The sequence below is a fragment of the Salvia hispanica genome, chromosome 6 (assembly GCF_029641045.1).
Source record: "Salvia hispanica isolate PSC_SH4W2 chromosome 6, Shi_PSC_v1, whole genome shotgun sequence".
NCBI lineage: Eukaryota > Viridiplantae > Streptophyta > Magnoliopsida > Lamiales > Lamiaceae > Salvia > Salvia hispanica.
Window position 1 is genome coordinate 18188755 of NC_142697.1, and position 13740 is coordinate 18202494.

The 13740-nt window shown below is 37.4% G+C and overlaps 3 protein-coding genes across 4 annotated transcripts; 2 read left to right on the forward strand and 1 right to left on the reverse strand.

The window, feature by feature from the left end:
* Positions 1-253: 253 nt before the first annotated feature.
* Positions 254-2293, forward strand: LOC125207728 (putative F-box protein At3g10240). Of its 2 annotated transcripts, none has more exons than XM_048107193.2 (6): positions 254-308; positions 435-567; positions 643-719; positions 800-1794; positions 1922-1980; positions 2074-2293. In XM_048107193.2, the coding sequence occupies exons 2-5, from the start codon at positions 440-442 to the stop codon at positions 1970-1972; spliced, it is 1251 nt and encodes a 416-aa protein (XP_047963150.2). In that variant the 5' UTR covers positions 254-308; positions 435-439; the 3' UTR covers positions 1973-1980; positions 2074-2293. The 2 variants fall into 2 exon arrangements, with proteins under 2 accessions (XP_047963150.2, XP_047963151.2); XM_048107194.2 differs by lacking the exon at positions 254-308 and adding an exon at positions 324-372.
* A 4279-nt stretch (positions 2294-6572) lies between these two features.
* Positions 6573-9454, forward strand: LOC125206319 (RNA demethylase ALKBH10B-like). The gene is made up of 7 exons (XM_048105592.2): positions 6573-7119; positions 7386-7498; positions 7596-7713; positions 7924-8040; positions 8126-8241; positions 8401-8555; positions 8759-9454. The coding sequence occupies exons 1-7, from the start codon at positions 6657-6659 to the stop codon at positions 9174-9176; spliced, it is 1500 nt and encodes a 499-aa protein (XP_047961549.2). The 5' UTR covers positions 6573-6656; the 3' UTR covers positions 9177-9454.
* A 27-nt stretch (positions 9455-9481) lies between these two features.
* LOC125207812 (BSD domain-containing protein) lies at positions 9482-11013 on the reverse strand. The gene has a single exon (XM_048107311.2). It carries the CDS (start codon positions 10942-10944, stop codon positions 9775-9777), a length of 1170 nt encoding a protein of 389 aa, XP_047963268.1. The 5' UTR covers positions 10945-11013; the 3' UTR covers positions 9482-9774.
* Between the last annotated feature and the right edge of the window lie 2727 nt (positions 11014-13740).

The window sequence follows — 13740 nt, forward strand, 5'->3', positions numbered from 1 at the left end:
CTTGAACATCTAAATTGGAGTTTTGTGGAAAAGGTTATGAACATTCTACGAACATCGCACAGTCCAGTTAAAAGCATAGGCAGGATCTTGTACTCACTCGTTGTTTGGGTCCATGGCCTCCAACCCTTTCCCCCTCTATACCAATATGAAAAGAATAAACTAATAGCCCAAAACATATAAACCCAATATGAAAAGAATAAACTTATAGCCCAAAAATATAAGGCCATATCAAATAAATTCAATTAAATTCCTAAAAGAAAAAGAAAAAGAAAATACAGACAGAAACCCTTAAACCCTCGACGCATCCGGTAATTCTCTTCCTTCTCTCTTCCCTAAAGTAAATTATTTGTGTAGATGAGCTGCAGAGATAAAGTAATTCTGCTGATTCCTTGTATTTCTCAAATTGACTTTTAATCCCTAATCTATCTTGACAGTAAGCATGGCTTCCCGCTTGGCTACCTCTTCCCTGCGCTGCCTGCAGAACTCCACCATGCGCAACCTTTCTCTCCGCAGAGGTGTTCGATCTTCCATTTACGTTTCAAGGACCGAATCTCAATCAGCCCGCAGGTTCTATTTTAAAAATAGATAAATAATTTAATAGTCTGACTTGTCTAACTGTGGGAAATTTGTAATGTTGGTTAGAAAGGTGGAAGCTACCCTGGACCCCCTGTCCCCGTTTGATAGACTACCATTGTATCGTCGATCGCACAGTCTCCCACGTATTTCCTCTTTATCTGTACCACCTCATCATCAATTGTCAATAACAAGCTTAAAATCCCTTTCCATTTTTATTGTGTAGGTTTCGATTGGCCACCTGATCTTGCTCTGTGCGTATACGAGATAAAACATACATCATCAAGCTTACAACTTTCCAAGCCTAAGCCTGAGACTGAGACCGTTGTTTATTATCATAATCATGTTCTTTGTACATATCTCCTTAAAGAGGATGGCACCTTCTCACCTAAGTATTCCACATGTCCTCCCTCTTTTCTAAACGACTATTCCTTCACTGGGGCTACTTTTAATGGTCTACTTCACTTTCATAACCCTAAGTCGTCCAGTCATGCTCTTTGGAACCCAACAACGAGTGAGTATAAGATCCTGCCTAACCCCAAGCCCCATCCAAAAACTCTTGAAGAGTGGCGTTTAAAGGCATTTGGAATGTGGTGTGACCATAAATTTGAAGATATCAAAGTGTTGCAAATTAACATCTTGAATTTGGCTCGTGAAGTTCAGTGCTGCTTTGATCAATTTAACTTGTATTCACTCAAAACTAATTCATGGAGGTTAATACCAGTATGCACTCAGTTTTGCTATGACTTATTTGTCTGTGCTTGCATATCTGGGGTTGTTTATTGTAAAGCACATGGCAAAAACAACGACGTCACCGTTATTCGTTCGTTTGACCTCTCTACTGAAACTATGTCTACTTTACCCTTTCCTAAACATGATGGGAATCCTTATAAACTTTTTGAGTGTAATGGGTTGCTTAGTGTTGTTGCATTGTTGTATGATGAAGATGGTGTACCTTGTCAATTCCACCTTTGGACAATGAGAGATGGATCATGGATAATGGAATCTGTTTTCCATACTCGTGGTGTTCGGGAGATGTTATGGCTTTCGCTGGACGGTAAGCTATTGTATTTTGTAAGCATGACCGATGAGCTAATGGTGTTTGATCGTAGCATTGGAAAGTTGAAGCATCTTGGTGTTAATTGTTTTGGGTATAAACCAAATTTCATTCCGTTTGTTGAGAGTTTTGGTCAACTCAATGGAATTTCACATGTTGAGGAGGTACATTCTCAATTCCTTATGCTTATCCCTTGTATAAATTGTGAAAGCTTACTTATATATGGATGACTAATGTGTTTTTATTGAAATAAGTCAACTTGACGAGTGCCCTTTTTTTGTCACGAGAAAGACATTGGAAGAGAGATTGCCCAAAGATCAAGACATAGACTGCACTGAGTGAGAGTTCGGGTATGTTTGTTATTGAGATAAATATGTATGAACAACTCACAGTCGGGTGTATCGGCTACCTCTCGTGGCTCACACATTTGTAATAATGTGCAGGGCCTGAGGAAGTAGACCTATGCGTGGGAAATGGAGCTACAGTTTCTGCTGAACTCGTAGGGACTTATAGATTAGATCTGTCTTCGAGATATAGACCTAATTTATGTACTGTAGTTTTTATTTTGTTCCTATTACTTCAAAGAATATTGTCTTCATTCCAATGTTGAATATTGAGGGTTTTCCCTTTCATTTTGCGAGCAACATATGCTCAACATGTTTACATGATGAATTGGTGTATTGCAAATTTGTTTTATGTTGTGATTTGCAGTGAGATCCCCAACCCCAAAACACTTTCCAAAAATCTTAAAATAACTCATCAAGAAATTCGATTAGCAGCATGAAAGTCCTCACATTATTGCACGTTCCTTTTTTTTATCTACATCATTCAACCTTTGATCTATAGCTGTTCACTTAATCCAGCTCATGAAAACATTGAATTTCTGATTTTATTCTAGCAGCTTGTACACTCATTTCTCACTAGTTCCCTTTTGTATTTACATGCTGAGTTAATCTTTTGACGAGATTGATGATTTCAACAATTAATTTAGGCAATGCGTAATCATACTACAAAAATGTTGTCATTACCAAGCACGAAATTTGTCGTGAATCGGAGAATACTGAGCACATTATATTGTGATCGTAGCTAACGGTACTTAAAAATTGAAATGCAAGTATTTAACTCAACCGAAACGTATCAAATTTAGATGCACCGTCATCATTTACCATATTCGTAATGCTAAATTTTCTGTGAAATTCGATAAGTTATTACACTAGTTTCAATACATATTATCATGTATTGAAATAATAATGATGATGTAAAAATTGAATACAAATTAATGTCTCCAATTAACTAAACGCTACTATTAAGTTTATAGAATAAATCACAAAATTAGATGAAATTATAAATACTTAAAATTAAATCAGAAACGGAATTAGATTAAATTCTAAATATTTAAAATTAAATCTAACTTATAAAGTTTGTATGACTTTTTATAATATAAAAGAGTAGTATGAATTTTAATTGATTAAATGTTATTACTTATTGTAAGTGATAATTTACTTTTTATACGTATATATGGCGGGAAATAAGAAATATATATTTTTCATAAACTAAAAATTCATTTTCTTTGGCCATGCATATCATGTTATGCTATAGTCCGAAATTAAATATAAGAAATAAGTAGTGGACTAAGATGTGATTATTGGATGATCAAAATTTTCTATCTTGGATCTCAAAGAAATTTTAAATTTCTATGATCTAGTTTATTCATATGTTTAATGTGGGTATGTTTAATTATTTATTTCTTATTATAAAATATTTTTAAAAATTGTTGATTGGTATAGTTTGTTGACGTGAATTTTTTTAAAATTTTATTATATTTAAAGTAAAAAAGAAGTAATAACAATAACATATATAAAATATTAAATGATATGATATATATTAAGAAAATTGACAAAAGCATGATTAAAACAAAAATAATAATAAATGGTCTATATAATTGATATAACATATAAAAAATTTGAAATACTAAAACCTTAATGCTAACTATTGAACTCCCTTCATTCCGAGGTAGCTGAGTTGTATTCATTTCGGACTATGAAAATTTTAGTTTGTATAGATTAACTTAATAGTAGTGGTGATTCCACCGTTAACGTTGTTTACCAAGAATTGTATCTAAACTTATGGGAAAAAATTGCTTCTAAGTTTTGTTTTTACTTATAAAAATGTATGTTTTTGGTCCCCAGAACTTATGGACTACTCCTATGTATTTATTGAAAATCTAAGTTGTGTGAGTCATGTATGTTTCTTTTCACAAATTACAAATGTATTAATAGGAAATTATTTGTTAGCTTAGAACCAGAGGATCATGCCTTCTTTATATATATAAAGTGTATTTAATGATGGATTTTTTAAAAATTATTTACAATTTCTATTCATTATTTGGAAATTGCCTTGGCCAAGTGGCACACTCTTGGTCATTTTTAGTATATATTTTATTATTTTTTAGTATATAATTTCATGTTTTTTTTAAAAAATTTTTATAATAGTTTGTCATTTATTTTGGGTTTTTATAAATTTTATTTTATAACAGTAATATTTCACCTAATAGTATTATTATAAAAAAATAATAAAATAAGTATATAATGGTGTGGTTAGGTGGTCATTGACTCATTGATAATCCATTAAAAAATGTATGTTTGGGTTAGATGAATATTGAGGATGAGGAAGATGATGTAGAGGAGATATAAATTAATTAAATATTAAAAAATGGATGGTTGGGTTGTTGCTGATAAACATAGTCTAATTGTTTGTGTAATGACACCAGATTGATAATTACACGGCTAGGTGATTATGTTTTGGAGGCTCGAGTATTGGGTGGCCATAATACCAGTCATAAAGTCTTGATTCTTCAAATGACTTTAATACTGTCTGATTCAAGGTTCCCATTCAGATTCCAAAGACGACAGTTGTTGCTATATTTGAGTCACAAATCGTGAATGTCTGAAGATTTTAGTTTGTAGAGATGATGATGATGATGATAACAGTAGAAGTGAATCTACTGTTAATGTTATATATAAAGGAGTGCTGGTTTGTTGTTGTTTTTCTAAATATTTTTTTTGCACAAATAAATACATGTGATTTGTTGATCGAATGAAATCATGAACTAATTATTCGTTTTAAAAAAAATTCATTTGTATTTAGGAAAACATTTTTCTTTATTTGTATATCTTATTCTATTTAATTAACGCATGTCTTTTTTTGTTATTTTTTTTTATTTATGTTACTACACCTATAATTGATCAATCAATATCATGTTGAATATGAAATGTTTCATTAGTTGTGAGACTTACAAATGTTTGTTTATTGTTGGTTATAATGTTTTTAATTGTTTATAATCTTATTAATATTATTTTTAATTAATTCATATTCTTAAAAGAAATATATTTTTATATTATTTTCTATATATTCTTTATTTTAATCTATTTAGTTGTAAATATACTTCCATTATTTGAAAATCTTTTGTCTCATGCATAGCATGGGTGGCAACACTAGTTTTAAAATAAAATTTGAGATATGAGTTAGTGGAATGTGACATTACCAAAAGTAGTAAAAAGTAAATGAGACACTTAATTATGGACGGACGAAAAAAGAAACTTGAGACACTTAATCATGGACAAAAGGAGTATATAAAAAGTGTACTACTTTCTATATTCAAATGAAAAAATTACTCCCTCCGTTTCATGTTAATAGAGACATATCTTTTCAGCACGAAGGTTAAGAAATGCTCCAGATATATATGAAATGAGGAGAATAAAGTAAGTAAAAGATAAAGTAAGAGAGATGCAGAGAGAATATAGTAAGAGAGTGGAAAAAAATATGAGAGTGAGTATTGCTTTTTACCCCCTAAATATAGAAATGACTCTATTATGTTGAAACGTCCCAAAAATGAATGAAACTCTGTTAATTGGACGGATGCAGTACTGTAATAGCAGTAGAACATATTTTGTGCACATTAATAAGTTTGAACTATTAATACTACATAATACTAACACTATTGCGTTACTACATCAAACCTAGCTAGCACATCACATATATTATGAAAAAGAAAATACTTACATGATGTGAAATAAATAATCAAATATATAATGTTCATATGCATGAGATATTCAATATAATTGAAGCTATCGGCATAAAACCATGAGATCTCCAAGACAATATCCCAAACTTATTATCTTCTACCTTGAAAAATCAATTTTTTTAGTATTAATACAAGTTTGTGTGCTTCTCTGACTCTAGAAATGGTTTTATTAACTGTTTTTTTTTTACCGATGAAAATAATGCATCATAGTAAAAAATATTGTTTGTGGTGACAGATTCCATGATGTTACGGATGGATCACTAACCATGAGCGAAACCAGGAACCAACATATGTATGGTAAGGTGCATGGAGCAAATGCCCCACTTCAAATATAACTATTTTTTTGTCCAATTTTGCATATTTATAAAAAATTATATTTGCTCCTTTTCAAAGTTCATTGCACATATAATTTTGCTCATTTATATTCCTAGCTCTGCTCCTCTACTAATGACATGCTCACTTTGTGAGTTCATGTTCGAATATCATCATTTAAACGTGTTAGAGTAAGTATTGATGTTCATTAAGCCATTCACTTACAACATACGTAATTGTTTGTTTTATTGGATTGGACGTATACGGTATATGCCAAGAAGAAATATTGTAACAATTTAGTAATACTAAAAAATACTAGTCAAAAGGGTTAATTAAATAGTACTAATGTTTATTAGTTTGGTAAAATAGACGAAAATGAATACTCGTATCCCATATTTAGACAGATCAATGAATTTCCACCTAAACCCCGAGATCCTAACCCTCGCTTTCGCCACCACCTTTTTCTCGTGTTTCTCCGCTCACCACACTAACCAATTTCTTCACCTCTATTTTCAACAATAAAACTCCCAACAATTTCACACATCAATTATAACATTCATCGATCGATGCATTAACACTCTCACACAATCTCCATACATTCCCCAATTCCCACCTCAACATTTCTCTCCTATGGCGCCGGCGGCCGGCGTAGTGCTACAAGGCGACCGGGCTCCGTCGAAGCCCATCGTGGTCCCGCAGCTCCTCTCTGCGGCAGTGCCGGAGGTCTTCGCCAAGGACGCCATCATCGCCTGGTTCCGCGGCGAGTTCGCGGCGGCCAACGCCATCATCGACGCCCTCTGCACCCACCTGCAGGAGCTCGAGGCCGTCGCCGGAGTCGCCGATTACGGATCTGTCTACGCCGCGATCCATCACAGGCGCCTCAATTGGGTCCCGATCCTTCAGATGCAGAAGTACTACCCCATTGTTGATGTGGTCGCCGAGCTCGAGAAAGTCGCCGAGATGAAGCGGGACCCTGTCGTTGCGGTAAATGAGGAGTGCGTCGACGGTACTGATAATGCCGCCGCAGAAACGCTGGCTCAAGACGGCGCCGCCACGGTGGTCGATTCGCCAGAAAGTGATTACACTGATTCAGGTAATTACTATTCATTTCCTCCAAATTTCATCATTATCTATATTACTACTATTTGATTAAGTGATGGATTTTCCAGCATTTTTGCGATTTCACTGATTTTAGTAAGCTATAAATTCTGGATCATGCATTCATTTCCTATTGCGGATAATGTTTGTGCTTGCATGAAAAGGATGATCTGTAGAATGAAGCACGAGTAAAGCAATGTTGATTTGTTCTAGTAATATGGCATTCACCATTGCAATCTCTTTTCATGTTCTGGACTGCAGGATCCCAGGAACTGCAGATGTTATGTTCTAACCACGACGAATGTGAGGCGCGCCAAGCCCAGATCAAGATGACGAAAGGGTTCGTGGCGAAAGAGCCAGTAAAGGGGCAAATGGCAAGTCTCTTTCTCATGTGTATATGTGTCTGTTTCACGCGCACAGCACATGCAACGAGCATCTTCTGATCATCGTACATATATAATGGGATGACAGGTGAATGTTGTTAGAGGCCTCAAGTTGTACCAAGACATATTCACTGGTGCTGAGCTCTCAAAGTTGAGTGACTTTGTCAACGAACTCCGTTTGGCTGGTCGGGATGGTGAACTCTCGGGTAGATCTTGTGATTCTTGTGGCGTTAAAATAGATTTTTTTTTTTTACTTTTGCGGCTAGAAGTTATGAACTGAGATTTTAAAGGGCATCTTCTATAGGTTTGCTTGAGCAGATTTGGTTATTCATATTTACTTTATAGAAAAACATTGTGCATCTTCTAGATTCGAACGTTGTAGAGATTTCTTATCAAATGTTTTGTATTTATTTCAGGAGACACCTACATTTTATACAATCAGCATGTGAAAGGGAACAAGAGAGAGTTGATCCAGCTTGGGGTTCCCATTTTTGGGCAGATAAAAGAAGATGCTACTGATAAATTTCAAAAGAGTATGCTAAGTTTGCATTCAAATGCATTAACTACTTTTCATGTCAGTCTTTTATTCACAAAGAAGCACTCTACGACGTGAAACAGGCTACATTCAGCCGATTCCAGCTCTTATCCAGGATGTGATCGATCACTTGATTCAGTGGCATCTGATACCAGAGAACAGGAAACCCAATAGCTGCATCATAAACTTCTTTGATGAGGTATATATCCCTCAGCTTCGTCTTTTATCTTTCCACCATGCATTTTTGATAATTCAAATAGCGAATGCCCTAAGAATGCAAATATTTTAGTGAGAGGCTCGTTACATCTCTGTACTAAGAGGAAGATTATGAACTAGAATAGCTTGTTGAATTGTGCAGGGAGAGTATTCTCACCCTTTCCTGAAACCACCTCACTTGGACCAGCCCCTCTCCATCTTGCTGCTCTCGGAATCAACAATGGCATTCGGCCGAACACTCTTCAGTGATAGTGAAGGAAACTACAAAGGACCCCTCACCCTCTCTCTCAAGGAAGGGTGTGTAGTACCTGCACTTTTATTTGTAAAAATTGAATCTCATTTCGTCTCTTGTCTTTTCTTTTAATTAAACCGTAGCTTCTGGCATGGTGATTCTTGTGATTAAATGTCTCAAAATTTTAATCCACGTCTGTCGCACCAGATTTTCATTGTGCACATTTATTTTAAGAAAAATCTGCAAGTTCGATTTTGGTCATTTTCAGGTCTCTCTTAGTGATGAGAAGAAATAGTTCAGACACAGCTAGGCATGCTATGTGCTCCTCTCAAAATAGAAGGGTGAGCATTTCTTTCTTCAGGGTGAGGAGTCTCAGACGGGCCGAAGCAGAGAGTAGTTTCGAATCCATGAACGTATGGCAACAAGGGCTCACAGCTCCATACACCACACAAGATAGCTACGAGACTTTTGATGGAATCCCCAAATGTGGCTTTCTGCAGTCTCCTGTTGTGATGCTCGCCCCAGTGAGCCCAATGGCTATCAGCCCCGGAGGTGCCCCACGTGGTGGCACCGGGGTTTTCCTTCCGTGGAGTGTCGGGTTGCCCAAACCTGCAAAGCACCTCCCACCGCGCGCACAGAGACAGCGGTTTCTTCCTCTTCCTTCCACTCTAGATACACAGAGTTGAGGATTGGTGCTGTGATTTTGTAGCCCTAGAGATTTTTTAATTTGAATTTTGCTATTGCTTATATACTTTAAAGAAGCAATTTTCCAGCTGGGAATGAGTTGGTGCTTCGTTAGGTTTTTCTCTGCTTCTATTCAAATAGGTTTGAATTACAAATTTTGAATTTCCCACAGTTGAAGTTGAAGTTGAGGTTTAGAATAGGCAAGAGAGAGTTCAGTGTTGTATCAACTTGTTTATCTTCAGGTTGAATCTTATTTTGAGATTTCGAAAGTCATCCCTTTTTTGTCATCAATCTGAATTCAAATTCAAGACAGAAACATAAATTTTATATTAACATCTTAAAATAGAGGTTTACAATTCTTCATCAACGAATACTTTATTGAGCCACATAAAGAAAGGCAATTACAGCATACTTTCACTTTCACATGAAGAGTAACAGCAAAGAATTAAAACACATTTCATCATTTTGAAAAAAATTACATATCCAAATATTTACTTGGTAGGTAGCTTCAATGGGATCATTCTTCGTTATCCCTTTCATTTGCCAATCCAGCAGCTTTAGCTCGACGGAGGAAGCCATTGTATCACGTCGTTGCAGCCATCAAGTTTTCACTGGCTCATCATCCTCCTCAATATCCCAACTCAAATCCTCAGCATCATCTGCAGCACTGAGCTGCTTCCTCAGTTCTTCTCTGTTCGGCCTCTCACCAATCGGATCTTTCTTGTCATTGTCACTTCCAATGTCCTCAATTTCGTCCCACTCGATATCTTCTTCCTCCGTCTTCACCACTTGTGCAGCAGCTTCCCCTTTGACACCCACATTCTCGTCAGTTTTCTCCTTGACACTTTCCTCAGATTTCAATCTCTCATAACTTGTCTCTTTATCAGATGTGGTTTCTCTCTCATACAAATCAGCCACAGGGGCTTTGCCTCCTTCCTGCAATTCACCAGTCAAACTCCCTCCTTTCTCACCAGGAATCGAGTTCCCATTATCACCGACGCCCTTCGCCTTCCCACCATCCTTCTCCTCATCATCATCAACATCCCATGACAGCTCATCGTCCTCTTCATCCACCGATATCGCCCTCTTCACAAGATTAGCCCGGAACTTCTCCTGCTGCTCGAGCTTATCCACTCTGTAGAAATACCTACACCAAAATGTATCATGATCAACTACATTTGGCACAATCTTTCTAAAATTAGCATCCAGAGCCCCATTCTCCCCAATCAAACCCTCGATCTCGCCACTCTTTTCATCAAGGGTAAAGCTCGATCTCCACTTATCGTAGTCCTCCAAATCATCAGGCTCCTGACAGAACGTATTCAAATCGGTCTGGATCGCACTCAGCTGCGCCTCGAACCTACTGTAGCGCCCCAAATTCAAGCTCCGATTGATCTCCGGCGTATCGGTCTCCCCATCCGAAAGCTGCGGCTCCTGCAAGATGATCTCCGCCGTCGACTTCAGGACGCCTTGCGCCGCCGAAGTTCCGGCTTCGATTGACGCTGGGAGCTCCTTCACAGCTCTGGTCGCGGCTTCGCGGATGATATCGGATTCCTTTCTGAGACCCGATCCAAACTCCTTCAGATCTCTGCTGTATGTCTCGATCATCGATTCGGATGTGGTTGCTAGGGTTTTGATCAAGCTCCCGAAGCTCCATCCGTCATTTGGAGTAGGATCTTGGGGCGGCGGGTTGAGGGCGGAGTCCAGGTTTGGTTGTCGAGGGCTCTGAGGCTCCTCATCGTCTAAGATGATGGATTTAAAAAAGTTCATGGCGTGAGTTTGTGATTAGGGTTCCGGTGGGATTTGGGAATTTGAATGATGATGGTTACCTGTTACTGTCGGTGATGCTTACATTTGAACGAAGACTATATATTTGGGCCGCTGTTACTTCATTTGGGCTTTACCTCTTTATTTTTCGTTTTAATTTGTTCCAATATACTGTATCTCTTTTCTTATTATAATATTTAATTATTTTTTAAATTTTATTTTATCACACTCAACAATTTAAACTAAAATCATGTGCTATTATATTAAGAAAGTAATTATTTTAAATGGAGTGAATAGAGTTTTAATTATTATTTTCACATTTTACCAAAAATATACTTGAAACCCTAACTTTTTATTGTGCTGCCCTTCCACCTCTATTGATAGCTCTGACCCTCGCATCTATCTTGGTCGTGTGCCATGGTCGGACATTTGTCGACATCAATCCACCAATTTTTTTCGCGTATATCAGCATTTGTCGACATCAATCCACCAATTCAAGGTCGCATATATCAGCAATTTTGAGGATAATTATCATCATATGTGACAATAAATGGGCTCGCTTTTCCCTCCAAATTCATTGTCGTGTCCATTGTCGGACATCGAAGAGATTTTCAAGATTAGATGATGACGTCTAAGGTTTCACCGCCCTTCGTCATTGGTATTATGAAATACTATGAAACATTTGTTTGTGACATGAAATTTCATGTAATGTTATTTTATGTGTTAAGTAAAAAAAAATGGTATTTTTTTATTTTATAAAAACGTGTCATTTTTAGTGGAATAATCCAAAAAAAAAGTTGTCATTTTTATTGAGCCGGATGAAATATTAATTAAACTTTGCTCGTTCAAGTGTCATTTAGGGGTGAGAAAAAAAAACGAAAACCAAATATTCGAATCGAACCAAACTGGAATTTTGAAATTCGGTTCGATTTTTCGGTTCGGTTCGGTTTTAAAAATGCAAAAATTTCGGTTTTTCGGTTCGCTTCGATTCAGGCAAAAAAAAACTGAAAAATCGAATTATATTTTAAATATAATATTGTATATATGTATTCTATTAATTTAATATATTATATCATATATATAATATATATTCTTTTAATATATTTTTATAAAATATGTATTATATATATTCAATTAATTTTATATTATATATATTTATAGGTTTGTGTTAAAATGACAACCCCTCTTAAAGTGACACCGTGGCACCACTTATACAACAATATTACTCCATAAACGTTACACGTCAATATTACAAACACTACACGACAATCTATAGATTGATGTATAGCGTGTCGGATATTGCTGGACAAGAAAAATTGTTGTACAAGGTATAAAATATTGCTGGCCGTCTTTTTTTATCCTTGGAAAAAAATGCCACGTGGCAGCTTATTATTCGTCCACGTGTACAAATGATTGGTTAGGAATGATGGTTTGATGTTATTTTAAGGGGTGGTGGCACCCTAACATGCCCCTATATTTGTATTCTATTAGTATATATAAAATGAATTAAATTATATATATTAATATATACTACTACTATTTTTTTCAGTTTTTCATTTTTTTTGAAAATTTCGGTTAAGTTCGGTTTTCGATTTTTCGGGTTTGATTCGATTTTTTGCCAAACCCGAACCAAACCCGAATGCTCACCCCTACTGTCACTGAAAACAGAGTCGCAAATTTTGAGGGAAAAATGTCATCTCATGTATGCGAGAATCCATGCAGTAACTTCCTCCAAACAAATTTGCCACCAGCGTGGGATTTCAAGGCAAGCAAATCCATAAGGTTTGCAAACCTTCGGCATCGATATCACTTATCAGCAAATATATTGGTTGAAATTATCACAATTCACATCATGTATGAAACCCTATCACCGTCAATTGTTGGCACAATCATAAAAATAGCATGTATTTAGGGTGTCTCCAATGGCGCCCTTCCCACTCGCCCGTCGGCGACGTCCGACCGGACGGGCGCCATTGTGGGCGGGAAGGGCGCCCACGCCCGTCCCGAGTGCCTCTGCGATGGCCTCGCTCCTCCCGTCGACGGGCGAGTGGGACAGGCGCCACTGTGGCGAAGGTCGCCCGTCCCACTCGGACGTCCGACATTTCAAATTTTTTTTTTTAATTAATAAATAATAAACTCTATAAATAGGGCTCCCCCAAATTCATTTCATTCACCCCACTTGTGTTAACAAGTTTCTCTCTCTCTACACATTTCATTTCTACTACAATGGAGTACAACAGAAACTCCCCCACCACAAGCGGAGGGAACACACCCTCGATTCCCATCGGCGCGGAGGGAAATTTTGCGGGGATGAATCCCCAGATGGCGGGGATGGGCGGTATGCCGACGATGACTCTCCAAATGTTCTACAATATGTACACTTGGATGAGTCAAATGGGTCAGATGATGCCGGGGGCAGCGGGTATGCCGGCAAATATGTCGGGGATGGGTGGGACTGCGGGGATGGGCGGTATGCCGCCAAATATGGCGGGGGTGGGAGGGATGGTGCCCGGGGCAGTGGGGATGGGCGGTACGCCGCCAAATATGTCGGTGAGTGGGTCGATGCAGCACAGGAGCCCGGGACGCCTGGGGAATCTGTCTATCGGCCATATATAGATTTGTTGGCCGATGACTCCCCTTCTTCTGTTCCGGAGACTCAGTACGCCGGCATCGAGACTTTCTCTTTTGAGGATCTGGGGCTATCGCCGATCCGTGAGACTCCCCAGGAGGAGGCGGGCCCTGTAAGGGGCAGGAGAAAAAGCAAGGCCACGGCCAGGAGCGCGGGTAGGGGCAAGGGCA